This window comes from Vombatus ursinus, unplaced genomic scaffold (genome assembly GCF_900497805.2).
Source record: "Vombatus ursinus unplaced genomic scaffold, bare-nosed wombat genome assembly UNPS02014807.1, whole genome shotgun sequence".
In the NCBI taxonomy this organism is placed as follows: domain Eukaryota; kingdom Metazoa; phylum Chordata; class Mammalia; order Diprotodontia; family Vombatidae; genus Vombatus; species Vombatus ursinus.
In genome coordinates, this window is record NW_020954585.1 from 50,082,656 (window position 1) to 50,104,121 (window position 21,466).

At 40.1% G+C, this 21,466-nt stretch overlaps 1 protein-coding gene across 2 annotated transcripts in view; it reads right to left on the reverse strand.

The window, feature by feature from the left end:
* Nucleotides 1-12,597: 12,597 nt before the first annotated feature.
* Nucleotides 12,598-21,466, reverse strand: part of AMZ1 (archaelysin family metallopeptidase 1) — a 40,672-nt gene continuing 31,803 nt past the window's right edge. For both annotated transcript variants that reach the window (XM_027874904.1, XM_027874905.1), the window contains exon 9: nucleotides 12,598-14,432. In XM_027874904.1, coding sequence (XP_027730705.1) covers nucleotides 13,863-14,432 — 570 coding nt within the window. In that variant the 3' untranslated portion in view covers nucleotides 12,598-13,862. The remainder of the gene's footprint in view (nucleotides 14,433-21,466) is intronic.

The following is a 21,466-nucleotide window of genomic DNA, read 5'->3' on the forward strand; positions in this document are numbered from 1 at the left end:
ATATACATAGATACACATATGTGTGTATACATATATACACATATGTGTGTATACATATATACACATATGTGTGTATCTTAAGGGCTCATATAAACTGAGTGAACAGTATCTTTGATTTTTGTGTCCCATTTGAAACTCCATCCCGGTTTATTCAGCATACCACATAAATTTCGTTTTCATTTTTGGCCAGTTATCTTGTGATATTGATCCAAAAGAAAAAAAATTCTGTTATGCTTTTAATTAGCACTAAGTTATAATGCTTTTAATTAGGAGAAAACATGAAATTCTCTTCCTTTGTGGTATGCAAGAGCTTATATGAGGGTGTGCTGGGTTGGTTTATCACTGTGATGCAAAAAAAAAAATCTTATTCTGGTGGCTTCTTTTAATCCTGTGGGTCTTCATAGACTAGGGATCAGTCTTGTTAAATTTTTTAATGCTCCTAATGGTATTCTGTAGAATGAGATTTAAGATCACATTTCCATTATTTAATAATTGTATGATTGCAAAATTATTAACTTGCCTGGACCAATTTTATATTTATCTCACAAATTTTGTCAGGTTTGAAAGCAAAGAAGAAATGCAAACTCATCAGTTAGTTCAGGATTATTCTGCAACAATTTTGATGTTCACTCTGTGCTATAGCTGCTTTCATGATGGGTAAAGCAGAGTATTCCCAACAGCTGATTGAGTCATGTGAATACATTTCTGAAAAGATCTTCCCACTTGATTGTTTAATTAACTGCCAAGATCTAAAGCAACATAGCAAATGAGTATGAAATATTTTTAAACAACCAGAAATGTTTACTAACCTACTCTTAAGCATATAAGTAATAAGAACATTGTAAGTGATACATTGTTCTACAGTACACAGGAGAGTGAAAAAAGGTTAAGTGACTTGGGTTTTAGTCTTGTCTATTTTACCAACTAGCTGGCTGACCTTAAGCAAATTTCTTAGCCGCTCTAAGCCTCATTTTCTTAGATGGTCTCTAAATTATATGATTCCAAGATTACATATCTTAGAATTTCCTGCTTTTTTGGGGGAGGGGGATAGTGGCAATTTGCAACATTTCCTCTCATTATAAATTACTGCATTCAGATTTGCAGTGGTTTTTATCTCTAAAAGGAAGCTTTTGAGCTATTACCTTTTGTAAATTTCATACCTTTATTTGCAGTGATTATTCTTTATACTTGTGTTCTGTTTTTCATTAATATGTTGGGGAAGTAGTTGGGTAAAAAGTACCCGGGTTATAATGGTAAAAGAATACACACTATTTCTCACAGCTATGCTTGCTTTCTTACACATGAGGACTTATAGCTTTGATTAAAAGAGCATACTTTTTAACTCTTCTGTTTATAAAAAATGAGTTTTGCAGATCTTGAATCCTTAGCTTTGTGGTTTATAATACTCTCTAGAACAGTTGGGTGTATAGCTTTTAAAACAAGCTCTTTGACAAAAAAGGAATTGTCATTATATTAGCTACAAATTTAAATGCAATCTTGAATTAATGATTTTATTTATGATTGAATGGAGGAGAGAGAGTTTCTGAAAATATACCCTCTCTAATACTTTTGGTATTTTTAAATTATGGCACCTGTTCACATTTTGATAGTTGTGACTTGGCCATGTCTTACCCTTTTGTAGTATGTTACTGTTAGCTAAGAAAGACAGATTGAGAGACCTGGCACATTGCCTTAATCATCTTCAGACTCTGAATGAATGTTTATTTAAAATTTGATCCTTAATTTTTTTTTTGTTTTCTTTAGTATTGGGTTTCACTCAACCAAAAGTGCTTACAAAAAATAATGCAAAAAAATCACCACCAATCTGACTCTTAGAGCTAAAAAGCTCAGAGCAGATACCTATTACCTTACTTTGGCTTGTTAGGGACTGTCCTTAAATGACAAATTGTTAGTCTTTCCGTGTGCCTAGTAAAACCTTAGAGCCACAGCCTTGGGAAATGCAAAAGCATCTTGTATTCATAGCAAATGGGATTTTGAGGAATGCTACCACATTCCAAAACTTATCCCCAAGGATAAATACCTAGTGATCACAACTTGGTTAATAAATCCCAGAAAATATCAGCAAGAAGCAATGGGGAATCTTTCTGTGCAAAACCTGTTGCACCCCCCTGGGGTTGTCACAGCCCAAAAAAATCAGTAAGCCAGCCACAGGAAGGTGACTATAATCAGAACTTTTAGCATCATTTGTTTTCCATGAATTTTCCTGGCAAAACTACAAAACAGTTTACTATGGAAAATATTTCAATGCTCATCCTTTTGAATAATTGGAAACAAAGTTATATAGTGCATTTTAGACAAGAGTATATAATACTCTTTAGCTTTTATCCATAGCAATAGGCAAGGTGACAGTATATATTTACATGTACCGACAACATATTGGATATGGAAACCACCCCAGCAAAAGACCAAAGAGATTCTTAACATGGTCAGAATAGCAGTTTCATTGGACAGGGTAATAATCATCAATCTATCTTATTCCATAATGACTCTTGACCAGTAGCTTGCCTCAAGCAGGTTTCCAATGGCATAGGAAAGGGTAGTTATTAATTCCAAGTTTTGTTGGTCATTTGAGTAGGTGAATAGAGTGATCATAAGCACAATTTTCTTCCAGATGTTGGAGAAATCTTTTAGCTCCTTTAGTGTGAAGTCAATAAATTACACAGGATATGCTTAGCCACCCCATTCTAAATGATGCTTTGGAATCTAAAAGGTTTGCTTCTAATGGAGATATATAAGATAGAGGTGGACATAGTTTGACCTGTTTTCATTAGCATTAAATATGTGGTTCTCATGTTTGCCATGAGAGTGAGAAGTACTTGTCAACTTTAAAATAAAATCATTAAACCCTTATTTAAAGGGATACACTGAGGTCCAAAGCTTGGAGGGCTGAATACCTGTATAAAGGTAGCTTTGAAGAGGATAATTTGTACAAAATGAATTGAAGACTAGTTTTTAAAAAATAGTGTCTCAGACTGCATGTATGTAATGGTGTGTTATGGGCCTTGAAGATAAAACTGCCAGTTGAAAAGAAACTTGGAAAGCTGATGATGCTAGAGATTCATTGTATTGTTAATGTTTTATATGACCGAGTTTGAAGAAGGTTGAAACTTAAATGTATGTTGTGGGTCAAAAGAAGAATTTCGATTTGAATTTTAAGTGTCACAGCATCTACAGTGGCACCAGCCAGACATGAAAATAACAATAACAGCCTCAACATCTGAAAACAGGGTTTAAGGTAGTGAGGGACCAACTGCTAATATTTATCATTATTTTACTAATTAATCTTCCCCTAGCTAGCGTCTTAGAAATTGAATTACTACTTTGTTTTGTACATTCTTTTAAAATACCTAATTCAATTTATAAAATACAATACATGCCTGCAGGTAGAAATGTTCTGTACCTTAAGGCATAATTGAGAGCATCAATATAGATCTAGCCTTGGAGTCAAGAAGGCTCAAGCCCTGCTTCTGCCACATCCCAGCTGTGTAACCCTGGGCGAGTCACTTAACCTCTTACTGCCCTGGGCAACTCAGACCGTAAATTGCAGAGCAGTTGCCAATCTATGTTGGTAGAGGGAATTTTCTTACCTGGAATTCCCTCCACCAATGAAATCATAGCTCCAATCCCCACCCCACTTCACCTTCCAAAAAAAGCATAATTACTCTTTAAATCTACAGTATTCTCCAGTCCCCTTTCTTTTGATTGAATGTTATAGGATACCTCAAATTCAGAGTGGTTCTCTAGAATAAATAGCATGTATAGACTAGCACTGTTTATTAACACTTGAAACCTGCCGGAGGAAAGAGAAACGTGGTCCAGAATACTTGTTGGTTATGAAATGCCCAGTGTATGAAAAATAACCTCTGTTTTTATATTGCTTCTGAACCAGGCACTTAGAGGAATTGATGTAGCTTCCCTTTTCTAAACATTTAGATATGAAGTTTCCTGGACAAATAACATAACTCCACCAAGCAATAGGGGGAAGAAAAAGCCAAGAAATAGCATGTAGCAAACTCATAGTCTCCAGAACTATTCCTGGTATACCAGAACCTCACTTGGTTTGGTGGTTCAGAGGGCTTCCTTAAATGAATAAGAACAGGACACAGGTCCTCATAGGCCAGACAAATTTCTCTTGCCTTGGCAGGGCTTCTTGTTTCATTTTATTATCACTAAGGATTTTAGAGGGCATGGGGTCAGTAGTAGGCCACACTGTTCCTGGAAAAATACAGAACGTACAGTAGGGCCCCAGACTTTGGAAAGATGAGTGAAAGTTTGACAGTGACCCTAAGATTTTATCTTAACTATTTAAACTATGTTACTTCTCAGAAAGATTCCATAGGTGTTGAACAAAGCTACCTTGAAATGTCTGAGATTTTCATTTTAAAAGAAACCCTGTAGTCCTCATTCATAATGAAATCTGTAGGGATGTAGTATGGAAATTTAACCTTGATTACTCAAATTTAGTCAAATTCCAGGCCTTGTCAAACCAGAAAATCCAGTTACATCCCCTGAGCTAGTTGGAAAGGGTGTTTGGTTCTTTGAAAGATAGTTGCTGTTTTTCTCCCCGATTCATTGCACTTTTTTGGTTAACCCAAGTGAGCTGCCCTAAGTTTTCACTTTGGTCTATCATTTAATTAGGATTTCTAAATGAAATCAAAGCAACTCAGTACTTTGGCAGTCAATTGCTTTAAAAAATAATCCTGAGCCTCATTTGTTAATATTGTCAGCAAAGAGACCAGTGGACCAAAGAACCAAACCAATCCCTGCAGAAAAGAAGTTGTTGAGTTGGTGATTTGAGGGGAGGCTTTCCTTTTTCCTGGCCTGGTCCTGTTCTCTGAAAATAAAGGGCTGCTGTTCCCAATGCTGTTACTGTGGCGCCTTTTTATTAGCACTGAATTCACTTTATTTTAATAATTAAAAAGCTGACGTTTTTTACCCAAGTGGACAGAGTCCCAGCAGTTCAGAGTCAAGGTAGATGTTTTCCTGTGGAAACTCCCAGAGCTGTATTTTCTTGAGGATTCTCAGAAGTCCTGTCTGCTCCAAATGGCCCCAGCTTTTGTCTGCTTGAGTCATTTTGGACAGTGTTTCTCAAGGTAGGTGAGAGAGAGAGAGAAAGTTTTCACTGGGTAATATTGACTGACTTGGAAGTCACAAGAAAAGTTTATATCTGAATATACAAGATGTTCAGTGTGTATTTGATGCCAAGTAGTTAAGAGGTATGGAGCTTTTTGAGTAGAACTGTATAAATAATTACTACAATCTCAGTCTTGGCGGGAGTCCAGGGTTTACTTCTAGTTGACTTTAGAATAACCCCAGTCAGAAAGGAAGAGGCACATATACCTCTGAGAATAGGCTTGCTGGGGAAAGGCCAAAGAATCCAACAGGGAGGATCCATTTTTTGACCTCTCCTAAAGGCTGCTCCCTAAAATTTCAGCAGAATTTTGTCTCAGATTTAGTCTGTACCTTTCACTGAAACAGCCTAGAAGAGTTCAGCAGCTGGATAGTTGCTATGTATCAGAATTGCTGGAAATGTTCCTTTGAACATTTTTGTCATAAAACATCCCCTAATAAACTGGGCTGTTTAAAATTCTCTTACATGGCTTTGTGATGACATACAAGATCTTTGCCACAAAGCAATTTTTATACTTTTTTTAAAAAAGGGAATAATGAGCAAAGAAAACTTGATCATACTAGAGACTGTGAAATTCATTTTTCAAGGTGAACCAGACTTACAAGTCTGAAAATCAAACCATAATTAAAATTTAGCCCCGGTTTTATATGAGTTTGGCTGCACATTTGCCAAACTACCTTGCAAATGGATTGACAGAAGCATGCATCTATTATTTCAGTACATGTTTGATAGATCATCACAGGTTCCATCATACATCATGACTGCAGTGTTCACACCCAGCCTGGAGAATCCTTGAACTTACCAAGATAAATATGCATTGCCCCAGTGTATATGCCCAGTTTTCGTTTTGCCTGGTAGATTGCAATGGTTACTAACAAGTCTTCGTGGGTAAATAAAAACTCTTAACTTGCTCTCTGTCGGATCTGTTGAACATTGGAATTGTTAATAATGACACTTTGAACTATTATGTGAATTCTTTACACACTTGCATAATGTGCTTTTTCTCTTAACACCATTCAAACCAAATAAAATTGACTGGCATGCTTGTTCAGTGTTGACACACAACTCTCGCCAGGAAATTCAGTGTTAATATGCTCCATCTTCTATTCATTGCCACTCTGTCCTTAACTCACCCTATCAATCAGTGCTTTGGTTTTGTAGCATTTCCTATGCAACTGCGCACACTGCTCTGAGCACTGCACAATATTCTTGCAAAAGGGGTGAGTTAAAAGATGACAGTTTAGCCTTAACACTTAAGTATTCACAAGGGGAAAACATTTTTTTTAAATAAGGGTTTTACATACTAAACAAGAATACCAAGAGATGCGTAACGTGAATGCACCATAGCTGACTTCTTATTTTTGAAGTGTCTACGTAGCACCAAAACAGCATCCACAATAGGTGGCCAACTTTGCTGTGATAAAGTCTCAATTTATGAATAAATACTGTGTACTAGATTAAAATATATATTGTGAAGTGTAAAAAGTGTATTTTATAGCTATGGTGGATTAGTTAATGTGTTTTGTATATATGATTTTTATAAATCTATTAAAACTTGCCTTACATTACTTCTGTGTCTGCAGTCTGCCTTTTTTTTTTTAAATACATGACTCTTTTCTCTGTCACAATGAAAAGTTCACTGAGCAGGGAGTAAGGAGGAGGAAGGTTGTATTTAGAAATGACTTATGTGAAACAAAGCCATAAATGCATAAATAAAACTATAAAATGTAAGACACTAGTGACTGCCCTGAGCTGCACTCGGATAGGAAAACCTACTCGGTAACCACCTGCTTTTGTGCTAAAAAGTCAACTTTTTGACAGGTGGCCTTGAATTGTGACTCCTTATCTAAAATCCTCTCTAGGAATAGGTTTTAACTGAGTGCCTTTCCACAAACGACTGTCTTCTAGGCCTTGGGGTATATGTATACTTTCTCTCTTTTAAAGTACTACCTACCATGAATTTATAGGTTAGGTATAATCATATTCAGTGACAGTCTTCAAATAAAGTAACAAGATGGGACTACTAGGAACTGGACATGAGTAACTTTGACTTGGATCTCAATTCTTTTCCATTTGTCTACACTATATTTGTTTTCTTCTTTCATTCTACTCTGGCCTCAGATCTCTTGACCTTCCTTGCCATTTCTGCTGAGCAGAAATATCCTGCTGCTGCTGTTTACAAAGTCCTGTTGTCAGGCATAGAACCTAGGCAACATGGCCATTTTTCCGCTTTTAGTATTGTCTATTATGCCCATAGACACAGATGAGATCACATATGTAAGGAACTTAACAAATTTCAAAGTGTTTCATAAATTTCACTTATACATGGGCTTAGATAAAGTATGAACAAGCATCTAAGACACATACATTACACTCATCCATTGATGTAAGATAATTTATTAAAAACCCAAGACTCAATAGACAGCAATTGTTATGTTAAAGAAATGCAACCCATAGCTAAATCTTCAAGGATAGGCAGGATTTCAGCTGGGAGGGTGATAGGATGTTAAGCAAAAAGATTCTCCTTCCTATCTCCTTTCCTTCCCTACATTTTCCTTTCAACTAGACCCTATCAGGTTAGGCAAATGGGATCTATTTTTCCTCTTGCCTTTCTCAGCTGCTATATGAAATGACACATAAATCAGGTTTTTGTTATGCATCTTGGGTCTTATCTTGCAGTTGGACATATATCATCCCTACACTTCAGTCTCTTATTGTCCATTTGCCTCCAAATTCTCGTCCCTTTCCAGTTCCCGTAGCTTCTTTTCTGGGTTCCTTTCTCTTAACCAGGGGAAGATACTCTGTCATCCTGCCACTCTCCATTCAACAAGAGGACGGACAGAATATGGAGCATGAAAATACCACGTATTTGGCACTAAAACTTGAAATGCTACCTTGGAACTCAGACCTGTGATCTTGATGAAGGTACTCCCTCCAGTAGCATAGGTCACGACCTCATCCCTGCCTTTTCTTTCTGTGTGACTCTTGTCTGTGATTTCCCTTAAGTCCTCCACCTTTCAACACTCGCGAGGGTTTCCTCCAGACCTCTACAGGTTAGATTGGACATCAGAGCCATCCCTCAATTGGCCCCTCTCTTTAGGACCTGCCAAACTCCTTTTCTAGTCATACTTCAATATCATACTTACCTAAAATGCTACAATGTGATGAAAATAAACTGAACTAGACTCGTGTGATACTGTGCTTGAAATTAAACTCTCACTTAAGTCTTAGTTTTTCTCACTATGCTTTTTCTATCTGTTAAGCTAGACTTATAAGCAAGTACAGAGGGAGCTTCCAAACAGGGACAGGGATAGGAGTTAACTCTGGAATACTTCTTTTAGGTCTGACCTCCCTTGCAAATGTCACAAGCATTGTCTCAATACAGAGAGATTGCTGCTGCTTATTAGAATTTAGTTATTGAACTGCCTGTTGCATGCAACTCTAGTGCAGTAAGACCTTATATAACTGAAGTAATTAAGAAATGGCTTGGAGAAGAGTTCTGATTAATCTTCTGGTTAGCTGAGGGTAAAAGCAGAACATCCTTTTTATTTCAACCCTTGTTATTACAGATTCTCCTTGAATAATCTGGTTCCAGCTCTTTAATGGAATCAAGGGAATATAATTTAATCTCTGGTGCTTGAGGATTTTGCCTTGCCTTATGATCATTCTGAACATCAGTTCTAACTGTACTATATATTGTAGCTGTGGAGGGACTGACCTTAGGACATATCCTACAGGTTCCCTTTTTAACAGAAATCCCTGGCATAAGCTTGTTTGCTTTTCATTTGTCTTATTCTCCTAAAACTTGAATGTAAAGATGAATCGGTGATAAAGAAATCCTGTTTAGTCAAGGTTAATACTATATAACACACACCAATACTATTACTACTAGGCCTCCACCCCAAAGGAATCAAAGGATAAGGGAAAGGACCTACGTGAACCAAAGTGTAGCAGCTCTTTTTGTAATGATAGCTAGAAACTAAGGGAGTAACTTTAGGGGAATAGCTGAATAAATTATGGTTTATGAAAGTAATGAAATGATGAGAAGACCATTTCAGAGAAACCTGGGAAGACTTGTATGGACTGATGCAATGTGAAGTGAGGAGAACTAGGAGAACGATTTATATGTTGAAACACTGTAAAGACAAGTTTGAAAGATTTGTGTGCTCAGGTCCACACAATGACCAACTATGAATCCAGAGAACCACTGAAACATGCTACTCTACCTGCCTGCCTGACAGAGGTGATCTCCTCAGCATGCAGATTGAGACAAATTTTTTGGACATGCCCAACGCAAGAATTAGTTTTGTTTGACTATATGTATTTCTTAGAAGGGTTTTCTTCCCCGGGGTGGGGAGGCAAAGAGGAGAGATGAGTGGGGGTGGTGGTGTGCAGGTGGAAGGAGAGGAAAGAAAATTTTAATTAAAAAAATATTTTAGCTGTGCAACATTATAAAAAGAAAGGTGGTCTTGACTAGTTATATCAAGTTCCTAATTTTAATAGTTCTTATCTAAATTACTTTGCATTTGCTTACTTATAAATAACAAATTTATGTTGTTTATAAATTTATGAATTCATGTATTTGTAAATGTATAAGCATTTATAAATAATATTTCATATTATCTTCATTTATATTTGACTGCCCTGTTTTTATAGGTATCATAAATTTGCTGTTTCATTGATTTTTTTTTGAAGCGATAGAAGCTTCCATCTATGTAGGTGCCCCCATTTAGAATGAGACCGTGGTTGAATCTAATCCCATTCTGACTAACTGGTCTTTTTAGCTGTCAGTTTCTGGAGTAGCCAAAGTGATTGAAAGCCATTTTTGGAAAATGGAGTGTGAAGTACATGAGTCTTTGCTGTCCCTTTTTAGTCCTGAAACCAGGCAGCAAAATCCACTTCTTCCCCTCTTGCTGTAGTTTTAACACAGCAAGCTTATAAGGAGGGCTTTTGTTTCATCACAGCCACGTGTAAGCCTTCTCAAGAACAAGTTTGTGAGACAGCCACACTAAGTCCTCGTTCTCTGGCCTTCATGAGGATATAAATATTCTTTTGGGGGGGACCTCTCCCTCTTTAAATAAACAAACCAAATAAGCCTGAGCTCCTCAGGGTTTTATTTTTGTTGGCATCTTTGTCCCCAACCCCTGGCCACCCACCCAGTCTGCTCATTTCTGCCAAAAGGCCTTCTGAGTAATCTCATAAACTAAGTACTACAGGGCTGAGAGAGAGGTATTGCTTTAAAACCAGGTGGCTACAGGTTTCCTTACTGCTTTTGGACTTTTTTATTCATTCAACGGCTTCTTTGCTGTCCTGTTTCCTCTCCTGTCAGGGCTAGACCAATTTAGTCAAAAACTACAGTGTGTCTTTCATAGGACCATAGACTCAGAATTGGAAGAGAAGGGCCTTTAAAGGTAACCTAGTCCAGATGCTTCGTTTTATCGGTGAAGAATGGAGGGTCCAGAGAGCTGAAGGGAATTGTCTAAGGTGAGAAAGTGACAGCTGGGAAGCGGAGGCCAGTTTCTCTGATGCCAAATCTTGAGCTCTTCACGTTGTGTTCCACTGCCGTCCAGTGTTAGTGAAGATTGTCACTTACAAGCATATTTAAATGCTGAAGGCTACCTTCCCCTTCCAATATCATCTTTTTTTTTCTATCTTCCCAACCTGGAAGATACCTCTTCCTTCTCAGTAGCAAATAAGAAGTGCCCCTCTGTACAGAATATATAGACTTGGCATATGATAACATCCTCTCGAGCCTATGTTCTCTCCTTTGTGCCATGTTGCCTGTCCTATACCTACCCTGATGAAGGTACCAATTAGGCAATCGCCAGTCCAACTAAAATTTTGTGTATATGCCTGCCGAAGGTAAGGAAATGCCTATACTTTGAAAGTCTTAAGGGCTTTTGCTAGCCAATAACGTGAGAAAATTAGGTAGAGTGGTCTTCTTTAGTACAGAAATGAAAACAAGCTGCTAAATGATTCAATTTCATGCAGTCCCTCTAGCTTCTTGGAAACCAATGTCTGCAACCAATAACGAGTTTAGCTCCATTTTACGGGCATGAATTGTGGATTTAGAGTTGGAAGGGACCTCAGACGTCACCAAAATTCAAATCCCTCATTTGCTGATGAGGAGACAGGTCCAAAGAGGTTAAGGGTCAAGGCCACAAGGTAATAAGGTCTAGTTTGTGTTCCATCATAGGCCTAAAAAACTTGGGAGAGATTTGTACAGGGTGAATTTAATAGCAAATCCACTGTGATGTTAACTGTTTTTATCTTGGTATTTCAAGATCTTAACTGTCAGCATGAGCAAAAGCAGGAATTGAGGCTTAGGAGGTTAGTGGGGATTGATCTTGAGTCTTTACTCTCAGAATGTTTCGTTTTAAAAGCTCTACTCCCTAAGGGTTTCCACCATCTTTTCTTAGTAAGCAACAAAGACTGCTGCAAAGTGATCTCTTTTAAAATGGATATTGATTATTGCTTCTTACCATCTTCCACATGCTCTTCATTTGTTCTCAAAACCACTGGGGATGAGAGGGTGTGGGCAAAGGTACCTAATTAGATACCAGTTGACTGAGTCAATTGTTTACCATCTGGAAGTCATCCATTTCACTGACAAGGTAAAATAACTAGTAATGATCATACATGACATTTTGCCCTCAGCCCCTAGAGGGCTGTACCATGCCTTTTATTATTGGGATCTCTATTTAATCTAAGTACAGCCATTATAGAAGAGATCAGGAGGAAATCAGAAAATAGGTAAGATTATGGAACATCAGTAGGCTACCCAGGCAGGAAACTGTGTTCTTGGATTCCTCTGTTCCAGCAACACTATTATATATGATATTTCCTTCTTTGCACAATATTGCTCCTTGGTTCACATGTTCTTTATCTTCTCTTAATTCTTATTTAAAGAGCCCTCATTGTAAGACCTCTCAAGATTATAAAGGGGAAGTGTGAATTTGAACATGTTAATGCTATTTTTGAGTTACAACATCACTTCTCTGAATTTACTCAGCATTCATGTCCTGGCATTTTACTGGAGCAGGACTCACCTGCAAGAACAACTTTGTTTTATCCTCTCTGGTCTTTCTGTGAGCTCTTGCCTCTCTGCATTGAGATTTCTCGTCCGCATTCTGATTCTTCCGCATTGAGAGGCTTCAGATCAGAAGACTTAGTCCTTACCCTTTTAGGCTACCCAGACCTTACCGTGGTCTGCAAGTTACTACAGGCATCTGTAGTAGAATAGGAGGGAAAGGGTCAAAGTCTTGCGGCACTTTTCAAATCTTTACGCTTGACATCCCCCACCTCCCCCACCCCCACCCCCACACAAAGTCTGTGGAAGAAAGAGACAGAAAGAGCAAGGTTTACATTGGACAGATTCTTACAAGATCACTAATTTTTTTTTTTTTACAGAAATGATTATTTTTAGTGAAAGTTGGTTACCCTGCGTAAGACCACATGGATTTATGTGGGGTGAACATTATTACATACTTTTATTGATGTAATTGCCATTGAAGTCTTGATCATTAAGACTGGCTTTGCTTTACAGAGGGAGGCAGCATAGATAAGGAAAAAATCTGAAGTTTCCCCTTTCGTGGGAGTGGAGATGTCTATTATCAGCCTTGGAATGCCAAATCAGTTTGCTACTGGAGGGAGCCAGTGTATTCCCTCTGTTACTCCCTTGCCTGAAATTCTATCAGCCTCTTGAGCTGCTAGATATAAATAACTAAAGAGACCAGTGGGCACTAAAATCTCAGCCTGGAATGAGAGATTGACTGAACCACTTCCTTCCTTCAATTGCTGCAGGCGCAGGTCCCTCTGCTGGCAATAGGGGAGAGGGACCCATGTCCCACCCCTCAAAGAGATTCCAGATTCCCAGAAGAAGGAGCCCCAGATATGGAGAGCAGATATGGTTTCTCCTCGAAGTTAATGTGAACGTTGACCCATTGTAGGTCAGCACCTTAGGCGCAGAAAGATAGACGATAAGATTTGTCATCCCTGCTCCTTGCTCAGACACGTTTGTTTAGGAAGCCACAAACATTTCAAGAAGCTTGGAACACAAGAACTCTCTTCATCCCCTATGGCATCCAGTTACAATTACAACAACAACAATAATAACAAAAATAATGGCATTTATATAGCACTTTAAGGTCTACAAGGCGCTTTACATGTTACCTCACTGGACCTCAGCTCAGTATCTGGAGCTCTCAGGATATCTGAGGTCTAGGGTTGGGATTTTGGGAAGTAGGGAGGAAAGGTGGACAGAAATAAATCAGGGAGATTAAAACTTCCTTACTATTAGAACCATCCCAAAGTGATTCCACCACCTTGGAATGGCTGCCATGGGAGGTAATGGGTTTCCCCTCACTTGGAGTTTTTTAAGCAAAGGCTAATCGGGGATGGATGAAGGATTCTTAATATGAGTAGAAGTTGGATTAGATGGTCTCTGAGTTCCTTCTAATATTGATCTGTGATTCTGTAAAGGAAATGGTAGAAACTAAATCCTATTCAGTAATCTAATAAAAATAGGCATTTGTGGGGCGGGAAGGCCTCCCACTGATACATCCATACGGTCCTTGGTTACTTTTCAACTCAATTTTGCTTATAAATATAATGGAGCTGAAGAGGGAAAAGGGAAAGACGAATGGAAAAGACAATTTTTTTCTACCCTGAACAAAAAGGAGTCAAGAAAGGTAGGCTTGGTATTGCTATACTAATTGTCTTCCCAGTTCCATCGACAAGGGGAGGTTTCAGCTTTAGACAGTTTTCTTGTGCTCAGCTTCCGCCTTAAGGAGGAGAATTTGTCCCCCAGGACTTTTCGTAGCCCTGCAGTGTCTCTGCTGAGAGGCAAGTCCTTTCTGGGGGTTGGGAGTTGCCCTGTGAACATCTCCCACCTTGCGAGGGCGTCCACAGCCCCATCTATTTCAGCCAGCTCTTCTTCTGAGACATCCCTCTCCAGGGCAGAGATGCAAGTTGCCAGCCAGAGTTCATGCTCTTTGATGATATCTGAGGAGCCAGAAAGGTCTCCTAGCTGTTGCTGGCTGTCCAGGTCTGCCAGGGAGCACATTCCCTCCTCAGGCTCCAGCTCCTGCCCAATGGAGAAAGCATGACTGCATGTGTCTGGGGTGAGGGGCTCTGACAGGCTCGTGACTGCCTCAGAGTCATTCTCACAGCCCATTCCTGAGTCTGAGCTGAAGGGGAGGACATCCTCAGACATAGACAAGTCTCCTGCCTCCCGACTGGGCCTCGTCACAGCCACAGTTTGAATCCAAGCATAGAGTTGCTGTGAGGAGAGAAACCAAGACTTAATTCTCCGTATTAATTCATTTAGACTTAGGAACTCTGATCAGTGCAACAACCAGTCACCCTACCAGAGGACTGATAACAAAGCAGCCTGCCTACATCCTGACAGAGGAGTGATGGGCTCAGGGTGTGGCATGCAACCTATGTTTTTGGACAGTTATTTTGGGAATTTGTTTTGCTTTATTATACATATTTGTTACCAGAGCTTTGTTTTTCTTTCTTTTTTTTTTAAATAGGAAGAGGGAGAGAAATAGATTTTTATTCATTGAAAAAAATAAATTTTAATTTTAAAAAATTCCCATAGATCTGGACAAAGAACTAAGAAGACTGTTCCCTTCTGTGTATGTCTCCATTATGACTGCAACCTTCTGTTTGGGCTCCCATGAACATCAGAGGGCAGTAAGCCAAGCCCCAGATGGTGTCCATGGTAACTGCCAGAATGCCCAGGAGTAACCCTGATGACAAAGGACAGACTTGATGGAGCAAAGGTGGCTATAGAATACAGAGGAGGGTTGTGAATTTCCCAGACCACTTAGGACAAACACAAATGGGCAGCAAGCCTTGTATATACCTACATCATTTCCTTTCCTGCATGACTCTCTCAGCCACTGTGAACGCCAAGAGCTCTTCCATTGTACTTCCCAAAAGTGGGCTGAGGCTGGAACAGTTGCAACTCTCCTTCTCCCCACTGTTTCCCTCCCACCCACGCAAACACAGTCCCCTGAGGCTAGAGAAGTCATACTTTCCCCCCTCCTCGGAGAATCCCTTTTGCTATTCCTCTGCAGTGATTTATGCATACTGAGAGGAAAGGAAGCGACTGGAATACCTTGAGCTGTCTGGACAGAAAAGAGAAACAATATCTCTCTAGCTTATGGCTTGGGAGCTTTGGTCAACCACATTACAAATGTAGAGCCCAGGAAAACACATCGTCCACCCCCCTCCCCCCTACACACACACACACACACACACACACACACAGGCTAAATCAAGTTATTTAGTTTACAGTTTGTAGATTTGAATATACACTATTTGAAGGCAGGAACTGTTTAGTTTTTTAAAAAATTAAAATTGTATTGATATATTTGATTTTCACATCATTTATATTTTCTGAAGTATTTTATACCCCCCCTCCACAAACTAATAACAAAGAGAAAAAATAAGGGGTTGGGAGGCAGGGAGAAGGGAAAAACACTCAGCAAAAACCAACCAACACATCAAAAAACACCTGATATTAAGTGCAATAAGACTATTTCATATTTCGTATCCCCAGACCCAGCACAGAGCCTTGCATATAATAGATGCTTAATAAATGATTATGGAATTAAATTAAATGGAATTTGTACAATGAAACTCTTAATATTCTGAAGCATGGCGCTATGTATGATACCTGCCTCAACCGGGAGAGTCTCTATCAATCACAGGCCCCTCTTCCTCTTTAAAGCAGGGGCTTCCATTCCATCTGAAGTTGTGGCTTTGGGGTGTGGAGTATCTCTTAGCACCCTTTGATGGCAGCTCTCCTAATCCTAGCCTTGTCGCTCCACACCAGGTCATTATGTGGTCATCCACAGTTATACTTTAAATGGAGTGACTCTTGATTGGTTTTCCCCAAGTCCCTCTGTACGCACTCTTGTTTAAGCGAGAAGTAGTTCATTTTAGCATGCACATCTGTGTATTTACACAGAAAGATGTCCTTCTCTCAAGCTAGTCTCTCAACTATCCTGCCTCCATATATGTGGACATAATAGTGTCTGCATGTTCTTAGCAGTGCATATAGGCCTATGTTTGGGAACCACATGTGGTTTATTTGTAAATGGACCCACAGAGCTTCAGCTTAATAGATGGATGGGTATGATATGGGACTTTTTTAAATATTGAAATTCATTTAAAAAATACTTTGAATTGAAAATAATTTAAACACCAATAAATAAAAGTCTCATTTTTAAAAACTGAATGACATTTTAATTTCTTTTTAAACTGTTTTTGTACTTTAAGCTTTAAATTTTTTTACATATATTTTAAATTCTTAATCAAGTTTTTCTTTATACTTGGGCAAGTCCTCAGTGCCAGTTTGCAGATAGCCAATAACCTCATTTTTTGTATTTAAAATTTTTAAACTTGCACAAATAGCTTACGTGTAGCTAGTGTGATAGTTTTCAGTGTTGTTATTCAGTCATTTCAGTCACATCTGACCCTTTGTGACCCCATTTGGAGTTTTCTTGGCAAAAATACTGGAGAGGTTTGCCATTTCCTTCTCCAGCTCATTTTACAGAGGAGAAAACTGAGGCAAATAGAGTTAAGTGACTTGTCCAAGGTCACACAGCTAGTAACTATTTGAGGCCAGATTTGACCTCTGGAAGAGGAGTCTTCCAGATTCTAAGCCCAGTCGCTCTACATAGTGAACTGTTTTTCATCAGTTGGCATGTCAGTAATCTGCTATGCTAACAGCAGAGGGCAGCATCACTACACTCAAACTGAGGCATCAAACTTTCAGACTACATTGTAGAATACTTTCTCTTCTAAAACAATTGAGTCTACTTTTCCTGCCTTCCTCTAGGTTTCTTGATCTACCTCCGGGGTAATTCTTCTCTCTTTGAAACCACTTACAAATGCCCAAATTTCAGTAGTCTTTGAAGCAAATACCCTGAATCAGTCAGTCATTAAACGTTGGCTACCATGGGCTTAAGGGCTGAGGATACAGCTAGACAAAAGACTGTCTCTGCCATCATGGAGCTCACAACTTAATGGAGCGGACAAGATGCAGACAACAAACATGTCCAAACAAGATATGTAAGATCAATTAGAGAACTGGAGAATCAACGGAGGGAAGGCACTAGAATTAAGGGAGAGTGGGAAAACCTTCTTATAGAAGGAAGGACTTTTAAATGGGACTTGAAGAAGCCAGGAGACAGAGATAAGAAGGAAGAGCATTCCAGGTATGGGGGGGGAGGGACATCCAGGGACAATTCCAAGCTACAGATATAGGATGTGTTGTAGGAGGACCAGCCAGGAGACCAGTGTCACTCCATCACCCAATACATGGAGGTATAAGGTAACTAGAAAGGTAGAAAGGGGCCAGCTAATGAAGGGATTTACAAGCCAAACAGGGGGTTTTAAGTTTGATCCTGGAGGTAATAGGGAACCACCTGAGTTTACTGAATAAAGGAATGATACGGTCAGACTTATACTTTAGGAAGATTACTTTGGCAGCTGAATGGAAGATGGACTACAGAGGGGGAGACCTGGGGGGGGGGGCAACCAAGCAGCAGGCTATTGCTATAATCTAGGCATGAGAGGTTAGACCAGGATGGTAACAGAGTCCAAGAAGAGAAGGCAGTGCATTTGAGAAATGATTTTTTAAAAAAGGTAAAATCAACGGGCCTTATCAATAGATTGGATTGGGGGGCAGAGAATGAACAGAGGATGACATCTAGATTGGGAGCCTGAGTGTCTAGGAGCATGATGGTACCCTCACAGTAAGAGGGGGACTTAAGAAGAGGGGAGGGTTTGGGGGAAAAAAGGTAGTGGGTTCAGTTTTGGACATGTTGAGTTTAAGATGTCTACAAGACATCCAGTTCAAGATAGCTAATGGGCAGTTGGAGATGTGAGACTCGAGGTCAGCAGAAAGCTTGAGGCTGGACAAGATTTGAGAATCATCTGCAAAGAGATGATTGTTGAAGCTGACTGAAGGAACAGCCCTATTAGTCTTGGAGCGGGAAGGGCATGGAGAATCCCTTCTAGGATTGATATGTTCTCCATTTCCCCTAGTATGTTTCTTTCAAGAGTGAAACAGGAGGGGAAACTAGGTGGCATAATGGATAAAGCACTGGCCCTGGAGGCAGGAGAACCTGAATTCAAATCCCACCTCAGGAACTAGCTGTGTGACCTTGGGCAAGTCACTTAACCCTGATTGCAAAATAAAAAAGAGTGAAGCAGGGCTGAAGGGAGAAGAGGAGGGTGGCAAGTCGGGGAAAGGACATCTTTGTACCCAACTTAATTACAGAAGTTCTGGGATTCAGGAGCACAGAGATGAACAAAGATTTCAAGTGTGGGCTCAGGCTCAGATTCTGAGATCATGGGTATCAATGCCTTTTCCCTGACTTTATGATACAAAATCTCAGAGACAAAACTCTGACTTTTAGAGGTCATTTAATGTAAGCCTTCCTCTCCATTTTATGGGTGAGGAAACAGAGAGATGATGATTTGCCCGAGGTCACTTACCTGGTGAAAATGCCACATTTGAGGCTCAAATCTAGGCCTTCTGACTCCAAATACAAGTCTCTTTCTATACTAGTAGGTATTCAGTACATGTTTCTTAAATTGGATTGGACTGAACTGCAGCTAGATGATGAAGTGGATAGAGCCTGGGTCTGGAGTCAGGAAGATCTAAATTCAAATCCAGCCTCAGATCTTTCTAGCTGTGTGACTCAGGGCAAATCACTCAACTTCAGTTTGCTTCTGTTTTCTCATCTGTAAAATGGGGATAATAATAGCACCTACTTCCCAGAGTTGTTGTGAGGATAAAATGAGATAATACTTGTAAAGCACTTGGCAATCCTTAAAGCCTGCATAAATAGCTATTAATTTTATCATTACATGTGCTGAGTCAGAAAGCCAAACCAGGTGTTTTTGTTGTCGTCCAGCTGTTTCAGTCACGTTCAACTCTTCATGACCCCATCTGGGGTTCTCTTGGCAAAGATCCGGGAGTACTTTGCCATTTCCTTCTCCAGCTCATTTGACAGATGAGGAAACTGAGGCAAACAGGGTTAAGTGACTTGCCCAGGGTCACACAGTTAGTAAGTACTAAGTATCTGAGGTCACATTTGAACTCCAGACCTCCCGATTCCAGGGCTGGTGTTCTATCCACTGTGCCACCTAGCTGCCCCAGCCATTGCCCAATTAATGGGCATCCATACAATTAATTTCCAGTTCTTTGCCACCACAAATAGAGCTGCTGTAAATGCTTTAGAACATGTAGGGGTTTTTTTTCCTTTTTTCCCTAATCTCTCAATTGACAAATTCTATGGTCTTTTCTCAGTCCTCATCCCTCTCAACCTCTCTGCAGCCTTTGACACTGTTCATCAGCCTCTTCTCCTTGATATCCCCTCCTCTCCAAGTTTTCCTCACCCTACTCCCTCCTGGTTCATCTCCTACCTGTCTGACCACTCCTCTTGTCTCCTCTGGTGGAGCTTCATTCATCCAAGTCATATCCACTAACAGGGCTCATCTCCCCAAGCTCTGTCCTGGGCCCTCTTCACTTCTCGTATATTATTTTACTTGGAGATCTCAGCAGTGCCTATGGTTTCAGTTCTCATCTCTATGCATATGACTCTAAACCTACTCAGCCAGTTCCCCCACCTCTAGTCTCACTTCTCCAGCTGTTTGTGTCAGACATCTCAAACTGGATGTTCCACAGACATCTTAAACTCGATGGCCAAAAAGGAACTCATTCTCTCTCCCCCAGAATCCTCCCTTCTTCCCAACTTCCATATTACTGTGGAGGGTATCACCATCCTCCCAGCCACCCAGGTCCCCATCTAGGGGTCATCCTCTACTCCCCACTCTCACCCCCTCCCCTTATCCAATCTTTTGCCAAGGCCTGTCGATTTTACCTTTGTTATCATAGGCATCCCCTCCTCTCCTCCGACACTGTCACCACCCTGATGCAGGCCCTCATCACCTCATGCCTGAACTACTGCAATAGACTGCTAGTTGGTCTCCTTGCCAGAAGGCTCTCCCCACTGCAATCCTTTTTTCCACTCAGCTGTTACAAAGGGGTCTTCCTAAAGAACATGTCATGTACATGACCACATCATCTGCTTATCCAATAACCTCTAGTGTCTCCCTATTACCTCCAGGATCAAACATAAAACCCCCCTGTTTGGCTTGTAAATCCCTTTAGAGCCTGACCCCTTTCTACTCTTCCAGTCTTGTTCTACCCCCTACTTGCCCCCACATCTTCTGTGAACCAATGACACTAACCTCCATGTTCTTCCTCACACAAGCAGTTCCACTGGCTGTCTCCCTCCCTCCTCATCTCTGCCTCCTAGGCTCCCCTGGCTTCTTTCAAGGCTCAGCTTGTTACACCTCTGCAAAGAATCTTTGCCCAGTCCTCCTTGACTTAGTGCCTTATATCTGTTGATTACTCCCAATTTATCCTGTCTGTACATCGTTGTCTCTCCTGTTAGACTGTGAGCTCCCTAAGGGACAGGAACAGTCTTTTGCCTTTCTCCCCAGATCTTAGCACACTGCCTGGCATACAGTAGGTGCTTAATAAATGTTTATTGGCACCATGTTGCATCCTACGAAGTGAGGATGACCTTGCCTCCCTGACTTCCCCCCACCCCTTCTCTATTCTCCCCTTAAGAGGGCAAGTTATATAGACCTTGCCAGGTAGGCAGTGATAGACCCAAGTTCTAGAGATTTTCTATCAGACTGGAAGTTCTTTGAGGGCAAAAACTATGTATGTATCGTATTTATATCTCCCTCGTCAACTAACCTGGGATTCTGTACACAGTAGGCACTTAATAAATGTTTACAATATCACATTATTATCTGAGTTTCCCTGAGAGTGTTGGTGAAAACAATCATTGTAGGCAGTGAGCCAATGGGAAAGAAAGGAACCTTAGGGACTGGTCCAGTGTTTTACAGATGAGGAAACTGAGGCCCACAGAGATAAGATCCTCAAATAAAAGTAGAAATAGGATAAAGTGAGCAGAGTTGTCTGTCTGACCTTTCTTTTTGCCAGTGGTTGGGGACAAGAGGGAGCAAGGTGAGAGCATTTCTTGGATGAGAGGTTGACCCTCATGAAATTCTCATAAAACTGCCTTTTAAACTTTCCTGTTTATACACAAGAATCTCTGGGACTTGTCATCTCCCTAGGTTTCTGCAGTGAAGTCAGCTGGGGACTCTGTTGGCAAAATGTTCTGTCTTAGTTATTCACTTTTATCTTTAAAATCTTCCACTGGCTCTATTCCCTCTGCTTCAAGTTCTGATCTCCCTGCCTTAAAAATCTGC